The following is a 20,764-nucleotide window of genomic DNA, read 5'->3' as shown; positions in this document are numbered from 1 at the left end:
AATGCTGGCACATGTGGCGAGTGACGCAGATCATCTGCCTGTTGCAGACCGCAAGTAAGGGATAACTGAATAAGTGTCATTTCAATGATGCTTGGTCTTCGTCTAAACTGCTTTCCGTATATCAAAATCATAACTTGTACATCTGAGCAAATTTCCATCCAATTGATAACTGTCGTCACTCAAAACTTCTCCATCAAACACTTCCGAACCGTCCACATTCGAGCTCGCTTGCCGTAGATGTACATGGGTATCGTGAAAAGCAAACATCCAAGTTGAATGCCCCCGAGTGCGAGGAATACCGTCCGCGCGCCATCAACCTCGAGCCAGTCGACAATGAACAGCGAAAAAACCAGGCCGTGAAATACGTCTAGATTCGAAATCTGTTAGCTTTTCGCTCTCTTTACGGGGAGAAAATTCAAAATCCTACTCTTGCTCCAATTCAGAGTCACCAAGGCCTCGCCGGCATACTGCCGGTAGCTATCCACGCAGAAAGTGATTGATGTCGTGCTGCCGAGACAGCATCCAAATGAAATCAGTCCGAAGAAGATCGTAGGCACGATCCAGGAATCTTTCACCTCCGTGCTCCATCCGAATGCCATCAATCCCGCCGAAGTTGATAGAGCAATAGGGATGGCCATGACAAGGCGGAATTCGGGCTCGTAGACGCCTCCATTGCGCCGGGACATGAATCGCACAATCACATCGGATACTTTACCGGCAACCGCGGTTCCTAAAAGACCGCCGACGAACGGGGAGATATAAATCAGGCCGGTCTGTAGAGGTGTGAAGTTGTAACCATGCGGGCCCTGGTACAGATGAGCCACAGACTCAGACAGCACGATAAGCCATCCGACAGACAGTGCATACACTACTGATGACCAGAGGACAGCTGGGTAGGCGAACAGAATGAACGGTCGTATGGCGACTCGTAACCATTTGTCATGCGAAATTCGCCCGTTCCAGACTCGCAGGTAATGCGTAAAGGGGATTCGAGGTTTCTCTCGTAGTCGGTTGGTATACACCTGGGACGGAGGCAGTGGTACGGCTGAACCCACGGATTCACTACGCGCGGGTGACACGACAGGTCGCCTAGCAGATTCGAGATCGCGCTGAGAGTCTGACTCACGAGTGACCGCTGGAGCAGGTATTTGTAGGGGTGCATCGTGCTGCTCGAGATTCGCCAAGACCGACTGATCGTTGTGCTCGGCTGGCGTCTCGGATGGTAATATCTGGTCGTTATCTTCAAGATTTCTTTTCTTCTCATCTATGGGGTTTCCATCCTGATCTTGATCCTCCACAAAGCCAACGTGACCCTTGTTGGACTTTCTGGGAGCAGGTGATGTGTGGTCTCCATTCGAGGCTGGGTTCTCCAGACGGTGGTGAAGTTGTCGACCCCGGAGAAGGTCCGATACGCTCCGCATCGGATGAGGACGCTTGTGAGAGCGACGAGGACGCGGTGTGCGATCCCAGAACGTCTCGGGAACGAAAAAGAAGAGGAGGACGAGACAAGCACCAACAATAATTGCGACGATCCAAAACACCCAACGCCATCCCATGCGGCCGATAATAGCAGCGCTGACCAGAGGCACGAGGTTTTTGCCACCAAGAAGGAGAAGTGTGTAGATGCCAACACGATATGCTCGCTCATGCAGGAAGTAGATTTCGGCAATAGTGGCAGAGGGAAGACACTCGACAGTACTGACAGCGATCCCTTGGAAAATCCGAGCAATCACCAAACTGGGGTAATTTGGAGACAAAGCACACCACACAGCAGAAAGGACAAAGAGTGTAGCCCCTAGGAGATAGACTGGTCGCTTTCCCCATAATATTGCGGTCGGCGACATGATAACCGATCCGACTCCGAGACCCAACATGTATAACCCGGTGGTGTAGGCTACTTTCTGAGTGCTCACACCGTAGCTTTCAGAGACTTGGTTGAACCCAGCGGCAAGAATGGGTGTCATTCCTCCTCCCATTAAGCAGTAGAAGCCCAAGGATAGCAACGCAGCATCGCGCCGCCACATGGGCCAGTTCAGCGGGTCGTTAACGGAATCGTCTGGCTGCGGATTGAGAACAATTCGACCGTCTGCCGTCTTTTTTGGCTGGGGCGCCGTCGTGCGCGACGAAGAGCGAGAGCCGGGAATGACATTGGGTAGAGAAGATGCGGATGTTCGTCGCTGCTGGTGTCGCAGACCCAATGGTTCGTTACGATTCGAGGAGAGCAATAACACCGTTCCTAGGGATCGTCAGGACTGTTCAACATGCCCACAGACAGGCGTGTAAGCGTACCTGGTACTTCATCCGTCTCCTTGTCGCTAAGAATACCTAAAGTCGCCTTCGAACGATAGCTCCGGTTATTGACGGACTCCGAATCCTCGGACTCTGCCTTTCCCGGCCCTCTCCTTCTGAAGAACCTATTCATCAAGCCTTGCGCTGGTTCGCGCTGCGAAGCAGAGGCGTCCAGATGTTTGCCTGGGTGGTTGACAGAGGATGTCTCATCCTCGGCCATCTTCACCCGATGAACAATGGAGACCACCTCGGACTCCTCTTTGGGTTTGGACCTGAAAACTCTGATACAGAAACACATGGTTAGATTCGTTCTTTGCTTGAATTGTGAGAGAAAACCAAAGCGGCGCGGAACAAGTCCTCGAGTTATAATCACCTGTTGCAGAACAATCAAGATCGTAGCAGAACGCCACTAGAATGTGAGAAATGCAACGATAACAGTCTAGACCCGACCTCTGCAGCTCCTGAATCGCCTGATTTGCCGTAACTCGAGAATGTGAAAGCAAGATGACCTTCCCTAGAGCTACAGGTCAGATCACGGCCTACGAGCGGAGACCGGAGGAAGCACCTGAGCAACGATTGGTGACAGGCATCGCTGAAGGGAAGAATGGATAAGTAAAGAATGGGAATGAAGAAAGAGGAATGAGGACGAAGACCGATTAATATGCGGAGTCCGCGGAGTTGACAGGTGGATGTTGGGACTCGGTGAAGCTGGAGGACAAGAGGACCGGAGCTGGATGCCCAGACCATCACACGGAAAAAGTGTGGATGATGGCGTTCAGATTGTAGCAAATCTGAGGCGGATGATGGAGCCTGTCCATGGTTAGTTTAACGTATGGAATTGGTTATTTACAGGCGGTGAGCAGCCGCTGTGCCATGGGAACCGCGGGGTACATCTTTGCACATCAACTTCAGGCTCGTAATCAGTGGGGAAAGATGTCCTATGATAGGGCGGCAGAATTCCTTTGAGTAACGCCGGTGTAATGAGCTAGTACTTTCTCTAGTTTATTAGCCTCAAAGATCAGTCATCGGATTGTTGGATTGTCACCGCTCACTTGATAACGGTCATCCCATTTCAGCCCACCGATTCCTCGGGCTGGATGGCTGCCTCTGATTTGCGCGGATCGGCGTGCACCTGACACTGCAGATGACCTTAGTGACTTCTTGCATCTCTCTGGGCAATCATCCAAAGTTGCTGGCTATCCTCTTACTCGTTCATTCAGAATATAGGTGCGCGGCGATCGCTGTTTCAGCCCGAAACTTAAAAGCACAGGACCACCGTAGTGTTAGCAAGCTGCACAGTGATGAGGTGAACAAAGAAACACAGTGCATGTCCATCTTCTTGTATTCTGCCTTCGATGACGATTCCCTCAGTTGGTTTATCAATGCTCTTTCCTTACTTTTTGCAGGAAAGGGCATCATATGCGTTACTAATGAGAGTTATGGACCCGCTTCCTTTGCAAGATCCCAAACAAAACATGCATGGCCATGCGAGAAGCGCCACGAATATACTTTAAAGACGCATGTTCTAGTTGACTCGACAGTCGGTGCTGTGAGCTGTCGTCATCCTGCAGCAGGTTTCTCGTGCAGGGCTCAATAAGGTATAATCCTGAATCTGGCTTCGTGAAGTCATTGGTTGTCCTGCGTCATATGAACTCTGCCATCATCGAGGGCAGTAGGCAAATCAGCCTCGCTTTTGTCATGAGCAACGCTCGAAGCGCTGAAATAGAATGTCGTCATCGCATTCATTGCTGTCAGCCAAAGTGAGATGAAACAAAGTCCTAAACTAACAACTGAAAGTTAAGGATGTACATTGGACATTTATGTGAGGCCGTCGTCCAATGAACATCTCTATATACACGTACTGCCAAGAAGCAAGGTTATCCACCTCATCCGATGAGCGTCTTCTTCACCGATTCAAGATATCCTTGATTCGCATCCATCGAGCTTGCGTCCCATATCATGATACCTCCGAAGCTCGAGAATGCTTTGCTCCAAGCGACAATCTCCCTAAGCTGCTCGGCACCAACATAGCCAGTTCCAGCTGCAACCACATTTCCTGGCAGACCGATGAAGACCTTGACCTGTTTGTTCTTGGACTGGCTCTTAGCCCATGCGTCCCAGAGGTCAAAGTTAAAAGCGTCCTGCTGCATTGTGCCAAAAGAGAATGCATTCACGCCACAGTAATTGTTGTAGAACTGCACCCAAATCGCATCAAACGCAACGGCCCCATTAAGCATCTCCTGATCTGCTACGTCGGGGAACACGCACTGCGGCGCAACAGTTAGGTAGTATCTTCTGCCCGCAGAAGTATCCATCAAGCGGCGTAGTTGATTGGCAAAGGGCACAATATTTGTAACGCTGGTCTCAAAATCGAAGTCAAAGCCATCGATGGCTGCATCTCCGAATGGTCGGTATGCCGTGTTATCCGCGTCCACGGGTCCGAAGATCTGCCACATCTTGTTGGCGGCTTCGATGGCTGCCGCCTCCGAAGCGAAACCGAGTTCAGGTGATGCTGCTCCGCCGATAGAAATCAGGATGGTCTTCCCTTTTTGCTGACATAGTTTGATATCTTCTATGAGATTGATGATGTTATGTCAGTCTAACCATCCGCGACACCTCGCAGAATGTAACACACCCTATCTGAGGACAATTTAGGAGATTCGTGCCGGAATATACAGTGCACTGGCTTTCCTGGTTGGCAAAGTCGAGTTCTGGAAGGCCAGCTGCACCAGAAATTCGTGTAACGAAGGCCAGTTGAAACACCTGCTGCACGTAAGCTTCCTCGCGAATATTAGAACGATCAAGGCATCACCATACGTCGATATTCGGATCTGAGATTCAGTCAGCCTTCATATTGCTGACCAATGAACAAACTCGTGCAGCACATACTGTCACAGTAATAACTCAAACGTTGTTGGCCTGTGTTTCCAGAATTTTGACCTGAGTGCGATAGTCAGCGTCTTGTCGCTTATAGTTCGCAGGAAGCTCATATACCCCAGTACACGGCGACGGTGGATGAGGAACTGGTGTCCAACAGAGAGTAGGCGCAGTCAAATGCAGCAAAGGCTGCTATCGAGTAGAGGAGGTTGCTAGCCGATACCATTATGTAAGACCTGCTAGGTCCAGTAAAGCCAGGAAAAAACACACAACATGCTCCAACTCATCTATTCGTGAAGTTCAAGGATATACAGCTTTATATCAATTTTTATAGCACCACAACACCTTTATATCAGCCTCTACAACACCAAGCGAATGAATCCAGGATACAGTGTATACGATTCGTATCTGCGGCATCTCAAACTGGACTTTCCAGCTGCGCCTCGTCCTTCGATACAACCCCCATTGTTGGTTGTCTTCAGATATGCCTGAGTTTTGGATTCAAGTCCCGATTTAGCATCTGAAACTCTCGGTGGTGTAAGAGTCTTAAGGGATCAAATGCGCATCGGCCCCAAGCTGGTTCTTGGGAGTCAGCCTTGCGATGCAATCGACCACTAACCGCCCCCAATTGGGGCCGTCCCATTTTCTGCCTCCAACAGAAGCGATAATACAGGCCTTTGAGCAGCATAATTTCTTGAAAGCAGATTCTCATATGAGAAAGTCTGGGTGGTGTTCACATTCAAAACAAACGATATAGAACGGTGCATCAACTTTTCTGCTCTATCGTTCTGTTGCGGTTTTGTTTCGTTTTCCTTGAGTCAGAGCCCTTTGATGATTGAGATATCCTTCATACGTTTGTACAAAAACGTGGGCCGGGGTTCAAAGGACCGACGCCATTGTCGGGCGTTGAGCAACTGAGAGACTTCAGCCACAGTTTCCCAAAATAGCTTCAAGGAGCGATCTGTTACGCCTCGTGATCTACATGCTCCAAATTTGGTATGTACGAATCATATTCATACTATCTTTGTCCCCGCATACTATGATACGAGGAAAGCCTCAATTAGTGCAGTCACTGTTTCCAGAAGCCTCAACCTCAGTGAGGGCTAGCATGCTTATGATCCGAAGACTTCATAGCTTCCCAAACTTTCCAAAACTCCAGACTAAGTGTGGGCTGAAAGAGTGCAAGTTTTTCAAACGTTCTAATGGCCGAGTCTTGTCTTGTCAGTTCGCGATTAGACAACCGAGCGCTGTTTCGCCTCGAGGAAGAATCATCGGGATCGTTCAGAGCGTAGACCCAGACCAGATCGTCTTCGATTTCGCTGTCGTCGCTGTCTGATTCACTGCGGTCGCCGGTTCTCTTGTACCCAATGTCTTCGAGGTAAAGGCGTTTGGCATTTTCTTCCTCAAAAGCGAGTTCGTACCATCGTCGGAGCTTGGTAATGGTCAATGAACAGTCCATAGGGTCCTCGTCTCGCTCCTCGCAGGTTATTGTCAACAGATCACATCCGATTCTGTGGACTAAGATCTCGGCATATTCGGGCTTGTAGCAATATTCATCCGCTGCCTCATCTTCCATCAAGGAGAGATCAGTATCTGGGTCTAACCCTGGAAAAATAAGTGCCATGTCGGAAGGTAATAGTAGCTTGACGAACTCGCGGGCAGAGGTTCGAGCCACTTCTGCGCAAAGCGTATTGCTTTCACAGATTGGTACAATGAGGTCGAAAATATGCGCGTCGGTTGTGCCTCCCATGACAGCATTCATCTCTGGGTACGACCATCGGCCTTGTACAAATTGAGAGAGCTTCACGATCAGCCGCCGCTCAGACTCATTCTGCAAGCCAGATCTATATGTTTGAGTAAAAAGTAAGGGCCGATGCACTAAGCTCCTTGCTGGTGCGACTTCAGAACATACTGCGCAACGGTAACTCACAGAGCTAAGGATATGACTCTCATAGAAAGCCGCAATACGACAATAGAAAACGGCGTCATCTGCCTCGTTCTTGGCAACTCCAGGAAGAGCAGCGCCTGACCAAGTAGAGGAGAAGACTGAACAGCCTAGCTGACCACGTCTCGGCGTGCCGCTGAGCTGCAGACTCGGTCTTCCAACAAACATGGTAGCTCCAATCTTGTAGGGCTGAGCACTAGGACTCCCGAGAGTTTCGATTGATGGGCTCCTCAGGCAAAGCGTGCTTACAGAATAATCTTCTTTTTTTGTGGCATTCAGCCGAAAGCTGCGTTGCGATGTCACACTCCGGCGTTGTGGTAAACTCGTTCTGTCTGGGGTCTCGAATTTGTCCAAAGCCTTCGGCTTAACGCTGCCGTCTTTAATGCCATCAATGTACATCTCCATCAGCCTTCTCGCTGCTCTATGGCATTCTCCTTCCGAAGAACAAATTGGAACCGCTAGTGAGCAGATGTATGGTCTGTCGCTCATCACATCTCCGACACTCCAATCGATTTCGTCCCTCCTGGTAACATGCGATGTATGAGACGCCACAGTTGAGACTAGCTTGTGCATCTCCACAAAATCTGATAGTTCAACATAGCCATATCGAGTGGCGCACAGCGGATGATGTACTAGCGATTGAGCTGGACCCTTTCCGCAGATTGTACAACCATCTGTCACGCAGTTCAGTATTTCACCCTCGAAAGAGTGGCACAACGAGAGTATAGCGCGGATGACAGGTGTCTCTTCAAGCAGACCAGGTCGTGGCAGGGAGACGTTACTTGAGACGCTCGTTCTAAAAGAGGATTTGGAGGGACTGTTAGCGGGCGTGCTGGAAGGTCCAAAGACCCGCTCGGAAATTCTAGCATCGAACCGAGCATTGTCCAACTGCGGCGACAGCAGACTGGGCTTTCCGAAGAACACACTGAACCAAATCGGTATCTCTTTGGACTCAATGCTGTATACTGATAAGCCTGTGGAGGAATTCCGTGTATGTGTTGATCCTTTTTCCGCCTGAAAGTGTTGCTGCTTTCTAGGACTTACAGTTTTTTGTTTTGAAAACTTCTGAGACTCGTATGCTGACGAACTGGCATGTGGAGAGAAGTACATCTTGTCAGTTGATTGACGAGGAAGAATGAAGGATACTCAGATAGGGTCAATATTGAAGCATTCAGAGAGACATACTCTAGTGTTGTGTCTGAGGGAGAAAGAGAAATTCAAAAGTGAATACTCAAGATCCCTTAGTAGTATCGAACTGTATCTAGACTCATGCAAATCCAGCCGTATTTGCCTTAGACGTATCATCACCTATGGCAGGGCCATATCGACTTCTGCAATCATGAAAGGCATCATAACATCAATTTCTAGCTTATGAGACGGGGAATAAGTATTGATGAACTCCACTTGCTGAGCTAGGAAAGAATAGGGATATCAAACACACCTACAGGTTAGAAGGAAATATATAGATTGAACATCCTTACACGCCAACAAACAATCCTACTCCCACTGGTGTCTGGAGAGACACTTGACCTAATGAAAGAGCGGAATAAACAGTATGTTCAACCCAAACATATGCTTTAGCTCTTAACCTCAGAGACCAAGCTACCCCGTACCACTTGACCGAAGAGTTTGCAGGCTGATAGAAAGCAGGATTAAGCTCCTTGTACCCGCCGAAGCTCTTTTCGGCTGGTCAGCGAAGCAACAGCTACCTGTTCCAAACTATAAAAACCAGACCAGGTACGGCATAACGCAGAGGAAGGCAACCAGCTGCTGCAGAGGATCGAGGGCTGGCTCATTGGATAGACTAGTCAGAGGCCTGCCTGCGAGACCACTCAAATCAGCGACCCCTATCCAAGGCAAACTGCAGAACATCGTTTCATTCTTTGCCCCACTGCTCACTTTATGGTCGCATACGATCCATAGAACGATGATATATATCCGCAATCATTACAATCCAACCCTACCGCACACCTGATCTGTGTCATACATGAGGCTTTGGACCCCTAAATATTACTCATGCAAGATAAAACGCGGAACTAGTCAACCAGCCGGTTGTACTATTATCGTGTTGCTCGACGGATATGCAGTAACAAGTTAGACCTTTTAGGCCCTTAATACGGATTTCGCGTTATCTAGTGCTCAGGGTACCTACAGTCCGGGGACTAGACAAGCTCCAAAACCCTAACTGATGTTGATGAGATCTCTAGACACTGGGCAGAAAAGGATGTAGTTAATCTCTACCTTAAGGCACGAGACCAGTGGAACTAGTATTTCCCACTCGATCTATACAAGGCACCTCTTGAAGGCATGTAATGATTTAAATTACCATAACACCGGAATAAGGAATTGGTACTTAAGCTCTTCGGCATTCCTGTATCATGTCATGGCAGCAACAACGAGGCCTGAGGCATGAAAGTCCATGAAACAACTCATTGTCATGAAGAGTATCCGCGACTGCTGACGAGAGCAGACCAAAGCTCAACTGATGAGTCTGATACGTGCATGGAACGAGTTGAAATGGTAATAATACACCACCTCTTTCGTTCAGCGATCTTCTCAGTTGCCCTTACCAGATTGACGTTTGCGGAGGAATCTTATTTAATGGCACGTGACGTTGAAATCGCCCCTTTTGCGGCCGAAAAAGTTCCCTGAAACCGCGTCGCTCGTGAAGCAGCGATAGACTGCTTTCCTCCTAGCTTCTTGAATTCTTTCCCTTCATTTCTCTTTTATTAGCACTCACCATTGGTGCCTTTTGCTTCTTTTCAATTGTCCCTATTTTTTCTTAATCACAAACAATCAAGTTGTTGCTGGTTACTTGCCACCAGGTGTCATCTCTTCACTGTCCTTTACCAGGGATTACTCGCCCCATTTGTGGGCATATATCTTTAATACCCTCCAATAAGTTTTCTTCGTTGAGTTCTAGAACCCTGAACTCAATATTTTGCTGCATCCAGGATGCGGTTCTCCTATCTTTCATCTCCAGCTGTCCTATTTCTATTACCAGCTATTTCGACGGCTGCCGTTGATCGAGTCTCCAAGAACCAAGGTCTCTCACCGCGTGATTTTGCGACTCCAGATCCAATTGTTCCATCTATAGACGTACTTGCCCCCAAAGCCACTCCTAAAGGGACGCTGGACGCCCCATTCGATGGAAAAGATGGTCGACCTCACGCTGGTCCGTGGGTCGAAACGAATGCTGAACGAGACCGCAAAAAGGCCGGCACGGTCAAGGCTGCGCAAGAAGGTTCGGGACCTGAAAAGAAACCGGCGGACCATCAACACATGGGACCGGATGGGAAACCGATCCCTCATTCGAATGACGGTGTGATGGACGATCCGCATAGGCCGGGTCCCAAAGAGGGAACTCGGGGTACAGAGGGTGGAGTGTCCGAGAAACTGAAGGGTAATACTCCGGTCGGAGAGAAGACGCCTGGTAGTCCAAAGGAAGCGCCCCCTTTGCCCCATAGTGAACAGAAGAAGCTGTCGCCGTCGGAACAGACTGAGGAAGGCAAGGAGGCGAAAGGCTCTACGGGCAAATCGAACCTTGGTGTTCTTGAGGTAGGGTGTGGCCGACTATCGTTTTTGACTTAATTGTGACTGACACAACATTGTAGAAACCAGGTGACTTGCCAGACAAACCGCACGATATCCCTCCCCCTAAATCGCCAGCAACTGTGAACGATCATCCTCTAGGCCTCAATGCAGATGGCACATTCTCGAAAACTGGAACGAAATCGGGACAGCAGGTCGAAGGATCCGCATTTCACTCGCTTATTTTCTCCTTTACGATGATCGTGGTCTCCGAGATTGGCGATAAGACTTTTTTGGTGGCTGCCCTCATGGCCATGCGTCATCCACGCTTGCTTGTTTTCTCGGCGGCATTCTCTGCTCTCATTGGCATGACGGTGCTCTCGGCTATCCTGGGACATGCAGTACCAACTCTCATTCCCAAGTCTGTTACCAAGTTCTTGGCAGCTGTGTTATTCATTGTCTTCGGACTGAAGATGCTTAAGGAAGGCCGCGAGATGTCGCCGGACGAGGGTGTTAGCGAAGAAATGAAGGAAGTCGAGATGGAACTTGAGGAGAAGGAGCAAGAGCAGCTGCGCATGAGCCGGCGCCGCTCCTCTGTAACGCTTCATTCGTTGGAAGCTGGCCGACTTGGTGGACGTCGCAAGTCTCGCTCATCCACCAATCGCTTCCCTTCGCCCCCTGAGAGTATTTCATCGTCTTCGTCACGATCATCTTCGCCAGGACCTGGTCGCCGCTGGAGCGACATCTTGACTGGAATAAACAATCTTTTCTCGCTTCTTCTCAGCCCTGCATGGGTACAGACTTTTGTCATGACCTTCCTTGGGGAATGGGGTGATCGGAGTCAGATCGCAACCATTGCCATGGCTGCTGGACAGGATTACTGGTGGGTGACGGTTGGTGCCATATCCGGCCATGGTATTTGCACTGCTGCAGCAGTCATTGGGGGTGCTGCGATTGCTGGTAAAGTCAGCATGAGGGTTGGTATGTACACTCTTGTTCTTCCCTGGCCGTTTGAACACATGCTAACATTCCATCCAGTGACGCTTGGTGGTGCTGCGGCATTATTAATATTTGGAGTCATTTATTTCATAGAAGCCCTTTGCTAGCTTTTGGGTGGTTCATCTAGCTTAGTCTTTAGACTTAATCTTAGAATACAGGCTTGATTATGTCGTCGCGATTGCCCACTCATGGACAGCTAAGTTTGATGGTATGTCTGTATCTTGATGCTATGCTGTAATATAACGGATGAGCCCCATGATCTTAATAAACCACTCGGAAATGTACAGTGCGCTGCGATCTTACCAGCCCACGTTTAGTAAGTAACGATAATAATCCATCATGCTCTACAGTGCACAGGCGGCTCATCACAAATTCTCAATTCGGGTTTTGTATCCGAGCAAGCCCTCCAGGAGATGGTCAATTGATTTTGAGCTTTCTCTTTGAAATCAAACCATGCGTCAGGTATAGCTACTGTGCAATATTGATATTGATATATTTTAGAAGTCCCATGGGATTTCCTATTCTTATCTACTAAGATAGGACTCCCAGTCTCCCACCTCCTATAACGGATACACAGTCACGTGCTCTATTGGCTGCCAACTGGTCAAGGGTTAGGGTTGGGGTTCTAACCCAATTGTCAATCGTGATTATGTAATGACGCTTACCCTAGGTTACCCTACAACACCCTAATACTGGCTAACTCCCGCTCCGTTCCCTTCCAACATCCTCAGTTCACCGAGTACGTCACACATCTACAGCAATTCCATCAAAGAGATAGCGTTTCTTATCAAATATATCCAAAGAGGGAACTGTTTACTTCCTCATATCGCTCAATAGCACCTCGCGAGTGGCTTAGAGGAGCTTCCGCCCCACTGACCGCCTGGAGTCAGAATATGGCGCGTTCACGGTCGCGCTCAGCATTGCCAGCCCAGGCTGCTATGGTCGCTGGAAGCGTCAGAGAAGATGCGCCAGTGAAGCATGCAGCTCCAAATCCATCACAGCGACGATTGACGAGAAGTCAAAGTCGCGAGCTTGAGTCTACAGGACGTTCGGATTATGTAGGTCCTGCGGTCGCGCCTGTGGATGGGCCCCGGAGGAGGTGGGGGCAAAACAAAGGCAGAACAAGTAAGTTGAGTGGCTCCCTAGCCTTGAGAGCAGGGGCTGTTGAGTAGTTGTATCTCCTACGGCATTCCTCCTCTCTATCCTGTGTTTTGAATTATCTATGCAGAAATCAAACTTTGATTGACCTGCTTGATCATTCAATTGGGTGTGTCTTTGCCTACTTCTGTTGACTAATTCCTTGGACATGCCATTGTTTGTTAATGTCTCCATGCCTCTACTGTCCTTGTCCTCTTCACATTATCACTATGTCCTGGACCATGACTCTTATTCGCCCCTTGAAAAACAGGCCTCGATGTCGTGGCTGAAGAGCCACCTTTCAATTCACCTTCAAAGTCTGTTCATCGCTATGCCGATCAAGTGATTCCGGAGTCGCTAGATGATACAGTGAACATCTCCGGTACTACCTTTCTGCCAGAAGAGCCGGACACCAATCTGGATCCGGATATGATGATGGAGACACTGCCAGACCTTGAGCGAGCAGCCAAGAATGTCTTGGACCATCTCGTCCCCAACTCAGCGGATCCCGTCAGTATTGTGAACTCAGCTAAGAGGCTTACGGATCCGGGTAGCACTCAAAGCAAACGCCTCCGACATTCCGTGTCCAACCTGGCAGTTCAAGCCAGGTGGTTCGGTCCTCAGACGTACATTGACGTCAAGCATGTCAGTCAGCTACTCACATCAGCTCTGAAGAAAAAGGGCGTGCAAGTAGGGAAAGAATGGAGTGCAGATCCCATTCTTCACCAGGCTAATTGTGCGCGTTTTGCACTTGAGGTGCTGCTGGCAAATGTTAGCATGGACTCGACGAAACGAGCAATTAAAAACTTGGAAGGCTTGTTTCCGCTGCCATTCATGAACGATCTCTCTGAGAGCCAGCATAAGAGAGTTATTGGCGAGAGCTCCCTTCGCAAAGATACTTTCGATCTCGCTCTGGAACTCCGCACACAATCTCTGATACTGAAACTGGAAGAGGATCAGTATAAGCTTGATTTTCTTCCCGAGGCTGCTATTAGGCAACATTTTTTCGACGTTGATGCTTTTGATGAAGATGCTTTCAACAGCAGTGTCGCTCCACTGCGTGGTCTCAACATCGGTAGATTCCCAGTTTCTGGAGATTTCCTGGAGCAGTACAGAGATGCAGTTTGTGACCGATATAATGAAATCCTTGTTCTCATATCAGAAGCTGGAGATAACACCTTTGATATCAAAGAGTTGAAAAGCGCTTACCGCTGGCAAAAATTCGTACTGCGGGCTATTCAATGGTTACGAAAGCGCACTCAGGAAATCGCCCAAGGACTGCAAGGGCAGCAAAGCGTACAGACAGTGCATAAGGAGTTTTTCGCTGACCAGGACCGCATAGAGAGTGCAACTGCCACTCCCCGTCCTAGTGCCACTCCCGCAGTTGAAAAAAGAGCACAATTACCAGCTGCTACTGATGATGGACAGGAAGGATTACCTCAACCTCGGGCTGAAGAGCAGATACGGGACGCTCCTAAAGAAGATGAACGAGCCCCAGTGTCAACCGCAGAAAGTAGGGGGCGACGGAAGTCTTCAAAACCGTTGGTACCCGATTACCTTCTGAGCTTAACTCTCTTGCTGACCGCTTTCAAGGGTCTTCCTCAATCCCGTGTCGATTCAGCGCCTTATGCAGAGGCAGCAGCGCCGTCGCTTGACGCGCGAGGCTACAGAAACCCGGGGGCAGACAGACGTTGTTGCCCAAGTCGTGGACGGCGAGAGCACGCAGTCCGCCTCGGATGTCCGTCGACAGACTCTGCCCGCTTCATCGCAGTCATTCCGGTCGACGCAGGGAGAGCCAGACGAGATTGCTGCGTCTCCGGAAGGTTCTCCAACTTTGCTACCTGAGGACCATTATCTCAGTGTTGATGATTCTCAGCTGAACATCGGCGATCATGTCGGTGCTGGACTTGAAAGATCGCATAGCCCTCCGGTTGTCAATAGGTTCACCCGGGAGCATCATCACGACCCTTCTTATGGACATCGACCTCGTACGCCGAGCAGATTGTCCTTTGCTCCATCAAGCCAGGACATATTGCGAGCAGTGGAAGAAACCCAGAGTCCCACACGGTCAGCCCAACAGTCACGCCTAGCCAGACGCCAGGCTTTCATTGACCGTCAGCATAATGCGGAACGTGTTTCCCCAATTAGTCAGGAGGCAGACCTCCTAAGTGCACCCAGTAGACGTGACCCCCCGCCGGCCTCCAGGAAGCGAACACGTCAGGAAGCTGAGGACGAAGATACGAGCAGTGATGACTTTTCGGACTATAGTCGTGCGATTGACCCTGGTCGCAAGCGTCAAGAAAAGGCAGAGCTGCAACGGAAAAAGCGCCAGCGGGTGGAAGAGGACCATGACGAGTCTGCCTCACAGTTACAGCAGGGCCTGCAGGCGAGTACCCAAAATAGGGAAGCTCAAGGTCAACTGGAAGTCGTCCGCCGGCCTGAAACTCCGTCCCGGACTCAACGGTCACCGTCAAGACAGTGGGCCAAGACGAGCGATTTTGATTCGAATAGAACATTTACACCGTCTCAGTCCAAGGGCCGACAGCGCTGGACGCCAGCCGAAGATGCCCGGCTGATCCGATTAATTGGGGAGCACGGTTGTAAATGGGCAACGATCATGCGCCAGAACGATGCACAGGCAGCAGAAGATGGCGAGGTTCAAATTCAAGGACGTGATCAAGTCCAGCTCAAGGACCGGGCCCGGAACCTCAAAATCGCTTTTCTTAGGTACGTCCTAGCTTGTCACTTGTAATTTTCTTTTCGCGCCCTCCCTTTCCATGCAGACAAGCCTGCCTTGGGTATTTCCACTAACACTCAATACAGGGATGAGCTTCCGCTTCCCAAGAACTTCGAAGCAGTAACTATGAAAGCTACCGATTATGCCATGCTGGAAAAAAGAGGCATCAAGGTACCAAAACCTTAGCGAGGATCGGCAGGTCCATGAAACAATAGTCCATCTTCGCCATCCCTTGTGATCCGCCTGTTTTTGAGTTAGCGTTAGGTTTACCTTTCTGGGTGATGTTGGCCTTATGATACCCTTGAATTTGAATTATTGGCTATTGATTAGAGGGTCCTGTGTTATTTAAGTCGTTGTTTTATTTTACAATGCGTCGTGAATGACTGGAGATCGATTGGTGGATTCCCAGAACACCACCTCGCAAAATTTAGAGAAGACGTCCAGCATCAAATCGACCAGCGATTAAAACAGGACTTTGTAGGACCAGCACAACCAGCATCCTGTCAGATTCGTACCAGAACTAGCCTTTGGCCCAAGTGGATCACGGATATCCAGTAATCGCATCCATTCAATAAGCAATAAGCAGTAATGATCCACAGCCATCTCACATATTAACAATTCCACGGAATATTTTGTTCATTCGTAGAGGCGGAGCATCGTAGAGCGGGTATCGCTTAGAACCAAGACATAACCAATGGAATGAAAACCGCCCCTATAATTGGCCCAGCGGCCCCCACCGAGCGACTCAAACTTGCACCCGACCCAGCGCTACCGGAGGGTGACGCTGACGGCGTGCTGGATGAGGCCGATGCAGAGGCAGAAGAAGTGCCTGCCGACTTTGACGCAGCAGCAGCAGCAGACGAGGTCACATTGACGGAGGGCATGTCCTGCGCGACGCCAGGGTGCTTCGTGAAGGTGGCCGAGGGTGCTGTCAGGATTTCAGCTGGGATGGTGGCTGTGGGATTGGCGCTGTCCTTCGTGATGGTGGCCACAAGGGTCGGGTTGACCGTCAGCGAGGTCGAAGTGGAATCGTCGCTGTCCTCCTTGAGGAGACGAGTGTCATACATGATAGTCCAGGTTTTGGACCCGCCACCTGTTCGCACAAGTTAGCTGCCTGTTGGGTAGTCTGGTCTGCAACGCAACGCAACAGTGTCTATATACACGTACAGTAGTCAACTGCATATCCTGGACACAGGGTATCGCATTTGTCGTCCGACACCTTGGCGGATGACGAGGGGATACTGCTGCCGCAGTAGCAGTCAGTTCCCTGGACGGCAAGGACGGCGTTCTTCTCGCACTTGGCCTCACACATGCCGCGGGACATGAACTCAGAGGATTCGGCCAGGGTCAAGTCTCCGGGGCTGTTGTAGCAAGCTGATGAATCCTTGGATGCGAGGACATGGGGTGTCAGCGATATAAGCGAGAGGAATGCGAGATGGAGGATCTTTCGAGACATTTTCGATTGCGGGTTAGAAAAGAGTGGCTGCTTTGATTGTTTGCGGGTGGTAATTCAAAAAGTGAAAAGCAAAGCGATTGAATAAGTCGATTGAACAGAAGATCAACACAGGGAAAGACAAAGTGAGCGAGTATTTTGATGATCGATGTGTAGAGAGAGAGCAGGGTTTTTAAATAGGACCCATTGCTAAAATTTAAGATGGGGGCTGCAAGCATCAGGTTTCACTTTCTCCAGGTAAGAGTTGATGTAATGACTCTCAAGGCAAATTGTCAAATTGTCAGCACACTGAAACCGCGTCAGAATGCTGATCCTCGGATCTCTCTGTTGTTTCTCCAGGTTTCCAAAAGAGTTCATTGGTTTGATCGACAGTTCCCAAACCCTTGGAGTGGCACTGTGTGGCAGGGTTTTCGACGATCCCTTGCGCTTCCAGAGAGGGCATTTCTGTCGTCGCTCACACTTACTACGGCTGCTCAGCCTGCTCGCCGCAGTCTGGGTTTTAGCGTCCCCGAATTTCGCTAGTTTGTGGCTCGATTTCTCCCGGTGCTGTGAAGGATCAACGTACTATTGTTTTCTGAGACACGTAGAGTGGTACCTGTTTGAGCAATTCAGTACTCTTATCCGTCGATTATCGTCAGGTCGCTTGCTCTTTTCGGGCGGTGATGCAACTTGCAACAGCTTCGGCTTTTATGGCCTGATCAGACTCGTGGAAGTTTAGTCCGATAGAAGAATCTGAGGTAAGGCATAGTGAGTTAGATCAGTCGCTTTGATTTATTTGCCTGGACTAGTTCTCTGCCGAAATTCGACCAGAACGTCGAGATGGCGAAGAATAAAGATGGAACAAAATCACAAAGGCATCGTCACGAGATGACACCTGACCCTGGTCTGCTGGTCAAAAAAAGAATTCAACTTCGCTCGTTTTGTTCCATCGATCTTGCGACTTATTCATTCTCAACTATCTTTGTGCTCATTGATTGAATGCCTCGTGATGATAAAATTCTTGTAGTAATCTTTGGCAAATAACAAAAAGTCTAGCCTCTAAGCTCAGGAGGCAGAGATCCCCCAGGCCAACGATACACAAGCCATCATGCTCCAAACGACGATTGTACCCTCTGGCCAGGATACGATTTACTCCAGTTATGCTGAAGCCATCGACAAATAGCTTCTGATCTCGCTCCAAGTTTCAGCTGTGCATTATCAACAAGGAGGAATCTCTGTATCCTGCCTGACCTGGCAGTAATTCGCAATCTCACAAATCAATACTACCATGCGACTCATGAGACGAGGTTGGGTCTGATAATTTCTAAACATGCCGGTAAGTCCAAATCTCCTGGACAGTTGGCATCCTAAATATCCCGGTTCATCGCTCAATCAGATCATTTTCCCTAGAGATTCGTCATTACAGACCAACCGCTAATGACCTTCCCGATCAGGCAAAGCTATTCTTTGGCGAGCGGATTGACCCGCCATTATCTTTCAACTGGCCTGTCAAATAGACGTCTCACAATGGTGGAGATGCACAGCGACAGAAGTGCATGCGGAGAAGGAGATCGTATTGATAACAGCTGCGCAGAACGGACTTGCACCGAGAGATAGGATAAATGTCTTGAATAACGCTGTTCTGGCTTTCTCTCCTTTCCAGTGCAACTCTCCGATCTACACCCAAGCTTGGTCCTGAGAAACTGAAGGAAATGCGGTCGATCGCCCACGTCGTCTGGGCCCTCACAGGGTTCGGAATACCCTCGGCTATGTCACTCAGCATTCCTTCTCCGCAGCAGATCCTCAAGTCCTGGTCTGGCACCAACAACATCTGCCCTCTGGCACCCAAGGTCGAAGTGCCTGAAGATGGACTATTTTCTGCACTTCGATATGTCCAGAATGAGACTATTCGGCTGCAGCAGGTCGACCGTCTCTCAAGAGCCGTCCAGATTCCCACCACTGTCAATGACTACATGACGGACCCGTTTGATGAGGGATTCGCTCCCTTTGTTGAGTTCCAAGAACTCCTGGAATCGCTGTTTCCTCTGATGTAGGCCTACTCTCCCGATTTATTAGAACGAGGGATGCTCAAATGATACGTTCAGTCATTCGTATGCCTCCGTGGATCATGTCAACAGACTCGGCCTGCTCTACACCCTCAACGGTACCGATGACTCACTTAAACCGATCCTGTTCATGGCTCACCAAGACGTTGTACCGATAAATGATCCTTCCGACTGGACCTACCCCCCTTTTGCTGGCCACTTCGATGGCGAGTGGCTCTGGGGCCGAGGAGCCAGCGACTGCAAGAATGTCTTGATTGGCCTCCTGTCCGTCATCGAAGATCTGCTCCAGCAGAATTGGCAGCCGACACGCACCATTGTTCTCGCCTTCGGGTTTGACGAGGAGTCTCATGGCTTCCTCGGCGCTGGTTCGCTTTCCTCTGCTCTAGAAAAGAAGTACGGCCCCGACAGCTTCGAGTTTATCCTAGACGAGGGCGGCATGGGTCTCGAATCTCTGGGCGATGACGTGGTATACGCGCTTCCTGGCGTAGGAGAGAAAGGCAGCATCGATATTGTGCTCTCGCTCGACGTCGCGGGCGGACACAGCTCCATCCCACCCCCTCACACAGGGATCGGCATCATGGCCGAGATCATCTACGAGCTCGAGCGACAGGCCCTCTTCGTCCCTGTACTGACAGATGACCACCCCTCCCGCCGCATGCTCGAATGCCAGGCTCGCTACTCCCCTAACCACGTCGAACCCTGGCTTGCCTCCGGCCTTCAGTCATCCGACCACGTCGCGCTAGCCGAGAAACTGGCATCCTCCCGCGGCGACGCCTTCCGATACATCCTGCAAACCTCGCAGGCCGCTGACATCTTCAACGGCGGCATCAAGGCAAACGCTCTACCCGAGAAGATCTCCGCGCTCGTCAACTACCGCATCGCCCTCCATCAAACCCCAGAACTCATCAAGCAGCGCGCCATTGACATCATCGCCCCCATCGCTGACAAGCACAATTTGTTATGGACCGCCTTTCCAGAAACGACCGCCGCCACTGCCCATAAGCCAGCTGTCAATAATCAACTCACTTTGACGACCCTCAGCACGCCTCTTGTCCCTGCTCCCGTGAGTCCTACCAATATCGACACCGACGCCGTCTGGGCTCGCTTCGCTGGTGTCGCGCGCACCTCCTTCGAGTCCGTGCCCAGCTTGAAGGGCAAGACAGTGGTGGTCAGCGGCGACATCATGACGGGAAATACCGACACTAGGTTTTACTGGGCCCTGTCGCGAAACATCTACCGCTGGAGTCCGTCTCGCAGGGGCGGTAGCCTGAACATCCATACGGTGGACGAGCGAGTAGCTATTGATGTACATCTCGAGGCAATGGTTCTATATTACAGTATGTTGATTTCCCTAGCGACAGAGTTGCCTATCCGTACTGACCTTTGTAGACCTGATCCGTTCTTTTGATGCTTGGAACAACTCGGTCGAAATTTCTCACGACCTCTGAATCAATTCTCGCTGAAGCGTCTTTTAGCCATGCCATTCGATGTACTGTATGGGTCGTTGTATATTCGATTTGGTCAGCCAACTGGACGACAGGAGTAATCCCTTCCCAAGGTCTAAATCTACTTTTTTTGAAGGTGGCATTTAGAGATTAACAGCGAATCAGGTAGCATTTGTGAATTTGTGATAGTCATGCATAACGGGCTATAGACGTGCACCTGAAACCTGGCTTAGCTGCGTGCCAAGCAGTGGCTCGGTGACATGTACTTGGTCTAAAGATGGTAATAATAATAGACATATCCAAGAC

General features: G+C 49.9%; 8 protein-coding genes across 8 annotated transcripts; 4 read left to right on the top strand and 4 right to left on the bottom strand.

Annotated features, from left to right (window-relative positions):
• Nucleotides 1–179: 179 nt before the first annotated feature.
• AFUA_3G07120 (putative MFS transporter) lies at nucleotides 180–2,981 on the bottom strand (the record flags this gene model as incomplete). Its single annotated transcript, XM_749801.2, has 5 exons — nucleotides 2,855–2,981; nucleotides 2,663–2,803; nucleotides 2,290–2,570; nucleotides 428–2,236; nucleotides 180–367 (listed from the first exon to the last, which is right to left on the bottom strand). Exons 3-5 carry the CDS (start codon nucleotides 2,507–2,509, stop codon nucleotides 180–182), a joined length of 2,217 nt encoding a protein of 738 aa, XP_754894.1. The 5' UTR covers nucleotides 2,510–2,570; nucleotides 2,663–2,803; nucleotides 2,855–2,981.
• A 117-nt stretch (nucleotides 2,982–3,098) lies between these two features.
• Nucleotides 3,099–5,392, bottom strand: chi5 (glycoside hydrolase family 18 protein; the record flags this gene model as incomplete). The annotated part of the gene is made up of 6 exons (XM_749802.3): nucleotides 3,099–3,286; nucleotides 3,342–3,427; nucleotides 3,498–4,863; nucleotides 4,925–5,066; nucleotides 5,179–5,229; nucleotides 5,284–5,392. 4 exons carry the CDS (start codon nucleotides 5,390–5,392, stop codon nucleotides 4,176–4,178), a joined length of 990 nt encoding a protein of 329 aa, XP_754895.2. The 3' UTR covers nucleotides 3,099–3,286; nucleotides 3,342–3,427; nucleotides 3,498–4,175.
• Nucleotides 5,393–6,133: 741 nt separating this feature from the next.
• AFUA_3G07100 (uncharacterized protein) lies at nucleotides 6,134–7,662 on the bottom strand. The gene has a single exon (XM_749803.2). The coding sequence runs from the start codon at nucleotides 7,598–7,600 to the stop codon at nucleotides 6,260–6,262; it is 1,341 nt and encodes a 446-aa protein (XP_754896.2). The 5' UTR covers nucleotides 7,601–7,662; the 3' UTR covers nucleotides 6,134–6,259.
• Nucleotides 7,663–7,776: 114 nt separating this feature from the next.
• On the top strand, nucleotides 7,777–8,129 carry AFUA_3G07090 (uncharacterized protein; the record flags this gene model as incomplete). The annotated part of the gene is made up of 1 exon (XM_749804.2): nucleotides 7,777–8,129. Exon 1 carries the CDS (start codon nucleotides 7,845–7,847, stop codon nucleotides 8,127–8,129), a length of 285 nt encoding a protein of 94 aa, XP_754897.1. The 5' UTR covers nucleotides 7,777–7,844.
• Nucleotides 8,130–9,780: 1,651 nt separating this feature from the next.
• Nucleotides 9,781–11,872, top strand: AFUA_3G07080 (TMEM165/GDT1 family protein). The gene is made up of 3 exons (XM_077804353.1): nucleotides 9,781–10,669; nucleotides 10,726–11,623; nucleotides 11,681–11,872. The coding sequence occupies exons 1-3, from the start codon at nucleotides 10,067–10,069 to the stop codon at nucleotides 11,746–11,748; spliced, it is 1,569 nt and encodes a 522-aa protein (XP_077660509.1). The 5' UTR covers nucleotides 9,781–10,066; the 3' UTR covers nucleotides 11,749–11,872.
• A 494-nt stretch (nucleotides 11,873–12,366) lies between these two features.
• AFUA_3G07070 (telomere repeat binding factor family protein) lies at nucleotides 12,367–16,117 on the top strand. The gene is made up of 4 exons (XM_749806.3): nucleotides 12,367–12,766; nucleotides 13,050–14,319; nucleotides 14,372–15,505; nucleotides 15,602–16,117. Exons 1-4 carry the CDS (start codon nucleotides 12,535–12,537, stop codon nucleotides 15,699–15,701), a joined length of 2,736 nt encoding a protein of 911 aa, XP_754899.2. The 5' UTR covers nucleotides 12,367–12,534; the 3' UTR covers nucleotides 15,702–16,117.
• A 72-nt stretch (nucleotides 16,118–16,189) lies between these two features.
• wsc2 (WSC domain-containing protein) lies at nucleotides 16,190–17,563 on the bottom strand (the record flags this gene model as incomplete). Its single annotated transcript, XM_749807.2, has 2 exons — nucleotides 16,683–17,563; nucleotides 16,190–16,608 (listed from the first exon to the last, which is right to left on the bottom strand). The coding sequence occupies exons 1-2, from the start codon at nucleotides 16,969–16,971 to the stop codon at nucleotides 16,190–16,192; spliced, it is 708 nt and encodes a 235-aa protein (XP_754900.1). The 5' UTR covers nucleotides 16,972–17,563.
• Nucleotides 17,564–17,614: 51 nt separating this feature from the next.
• Nucleotides 17,615–20,461, top strand: cps1 (Gly-Xaa carboxypeptidase; the record flags this gene model as incomplete). The annotated part of the gene is made up of 4 exons (XM_749808.3): nucleotides 17,615–18,283; nucleotides 18,344–18,997; nucleotides 19,053–20,350; nucleotides 20,403–20,461. Exons 2-4 carry the CDS (start codon nucleotides 18,660–18,662, stop codon nucleotides 20,459–20,461), a joined length of 1,695 nt encoding a protein of 564 aa, XP_754901.2. The 5' UTR covers nucleotides 17,615–18,283; nucleotides 18,344–18,659.
• Between the last annotated feature and the right edge of the window lie 303 nt (nucleotides 20,462–20,764).

The sequence above is a fragment of the Aspergillus fumigatus genome, chromosome 3 (genome assembly GCF_000002655.1).
Source record: "Aspergillus fumigatus Af293 chromosome 3, whole genome shotgun sequence".
Taxonomy (NCBI): domain Eukaryota; kingdom Fungi; phylum Ascomycota; class Eurotiomycetes; order Eurotiales; family Aspergillaceae; genus Aspergillus; species Aspergillus fumigatus.
The sequence above is the reverse complement of the archived record's forward strand: the minus strand, read 5'-3'. Positions and strand labels throughout refer to the sequence as shown.

Coding starts and splice junctions, on each gene's coding strand:
- AFUA_3G07080 (XM_077804353.1), top strand. CDS start 10,067: ATGCGGTTCTCCTATCTTTCATCTCCAGCTGTCCTATTTCTATTACCA. Junction 10,670..10,725: donor CGAACCTTGGTGTTCTTGAG/GTAGGGTGTGGC, acceptor ACAACATTGTAG/AAACCAGGTGACTTGCCAGA. Junction 11,624..11,680: donor TAAAGTCAGCATGAGGGTTG/GTATGTACACTC, acceptor CATTCCATCCAG/TGACGCTTGGTGGTGCTGCG.
- AFUA_3G07100 (XM_749803.2), bottom strand. CDS start 7,600: ATGAGCGACAGACCATACATCTGCTCACTAGCGGTTCCAATTTGTTCT.
- AFUA_3G07070 (XM_749806.3), top strand. CDS start 12,535: ATGGCGCGTTCACGGTCGCGCTCAGCATTGCCAGCCCAGGCTGCTATG. Junction 12,767..13,049: donor GCAAAACAAAGGCAGAACAA/GTAAGTTGAGTG, acceptor CTTGAAAAACAG/GCCTCGATGTCGTGGCTGAA. Junction 14,320..14,371: donor CGACGGAAGTCTTCAAAACC/GTTGGTACCCGA, acceptor ACCGCTTTCAAG/GGTCTTCCTCAATCCCGTGT.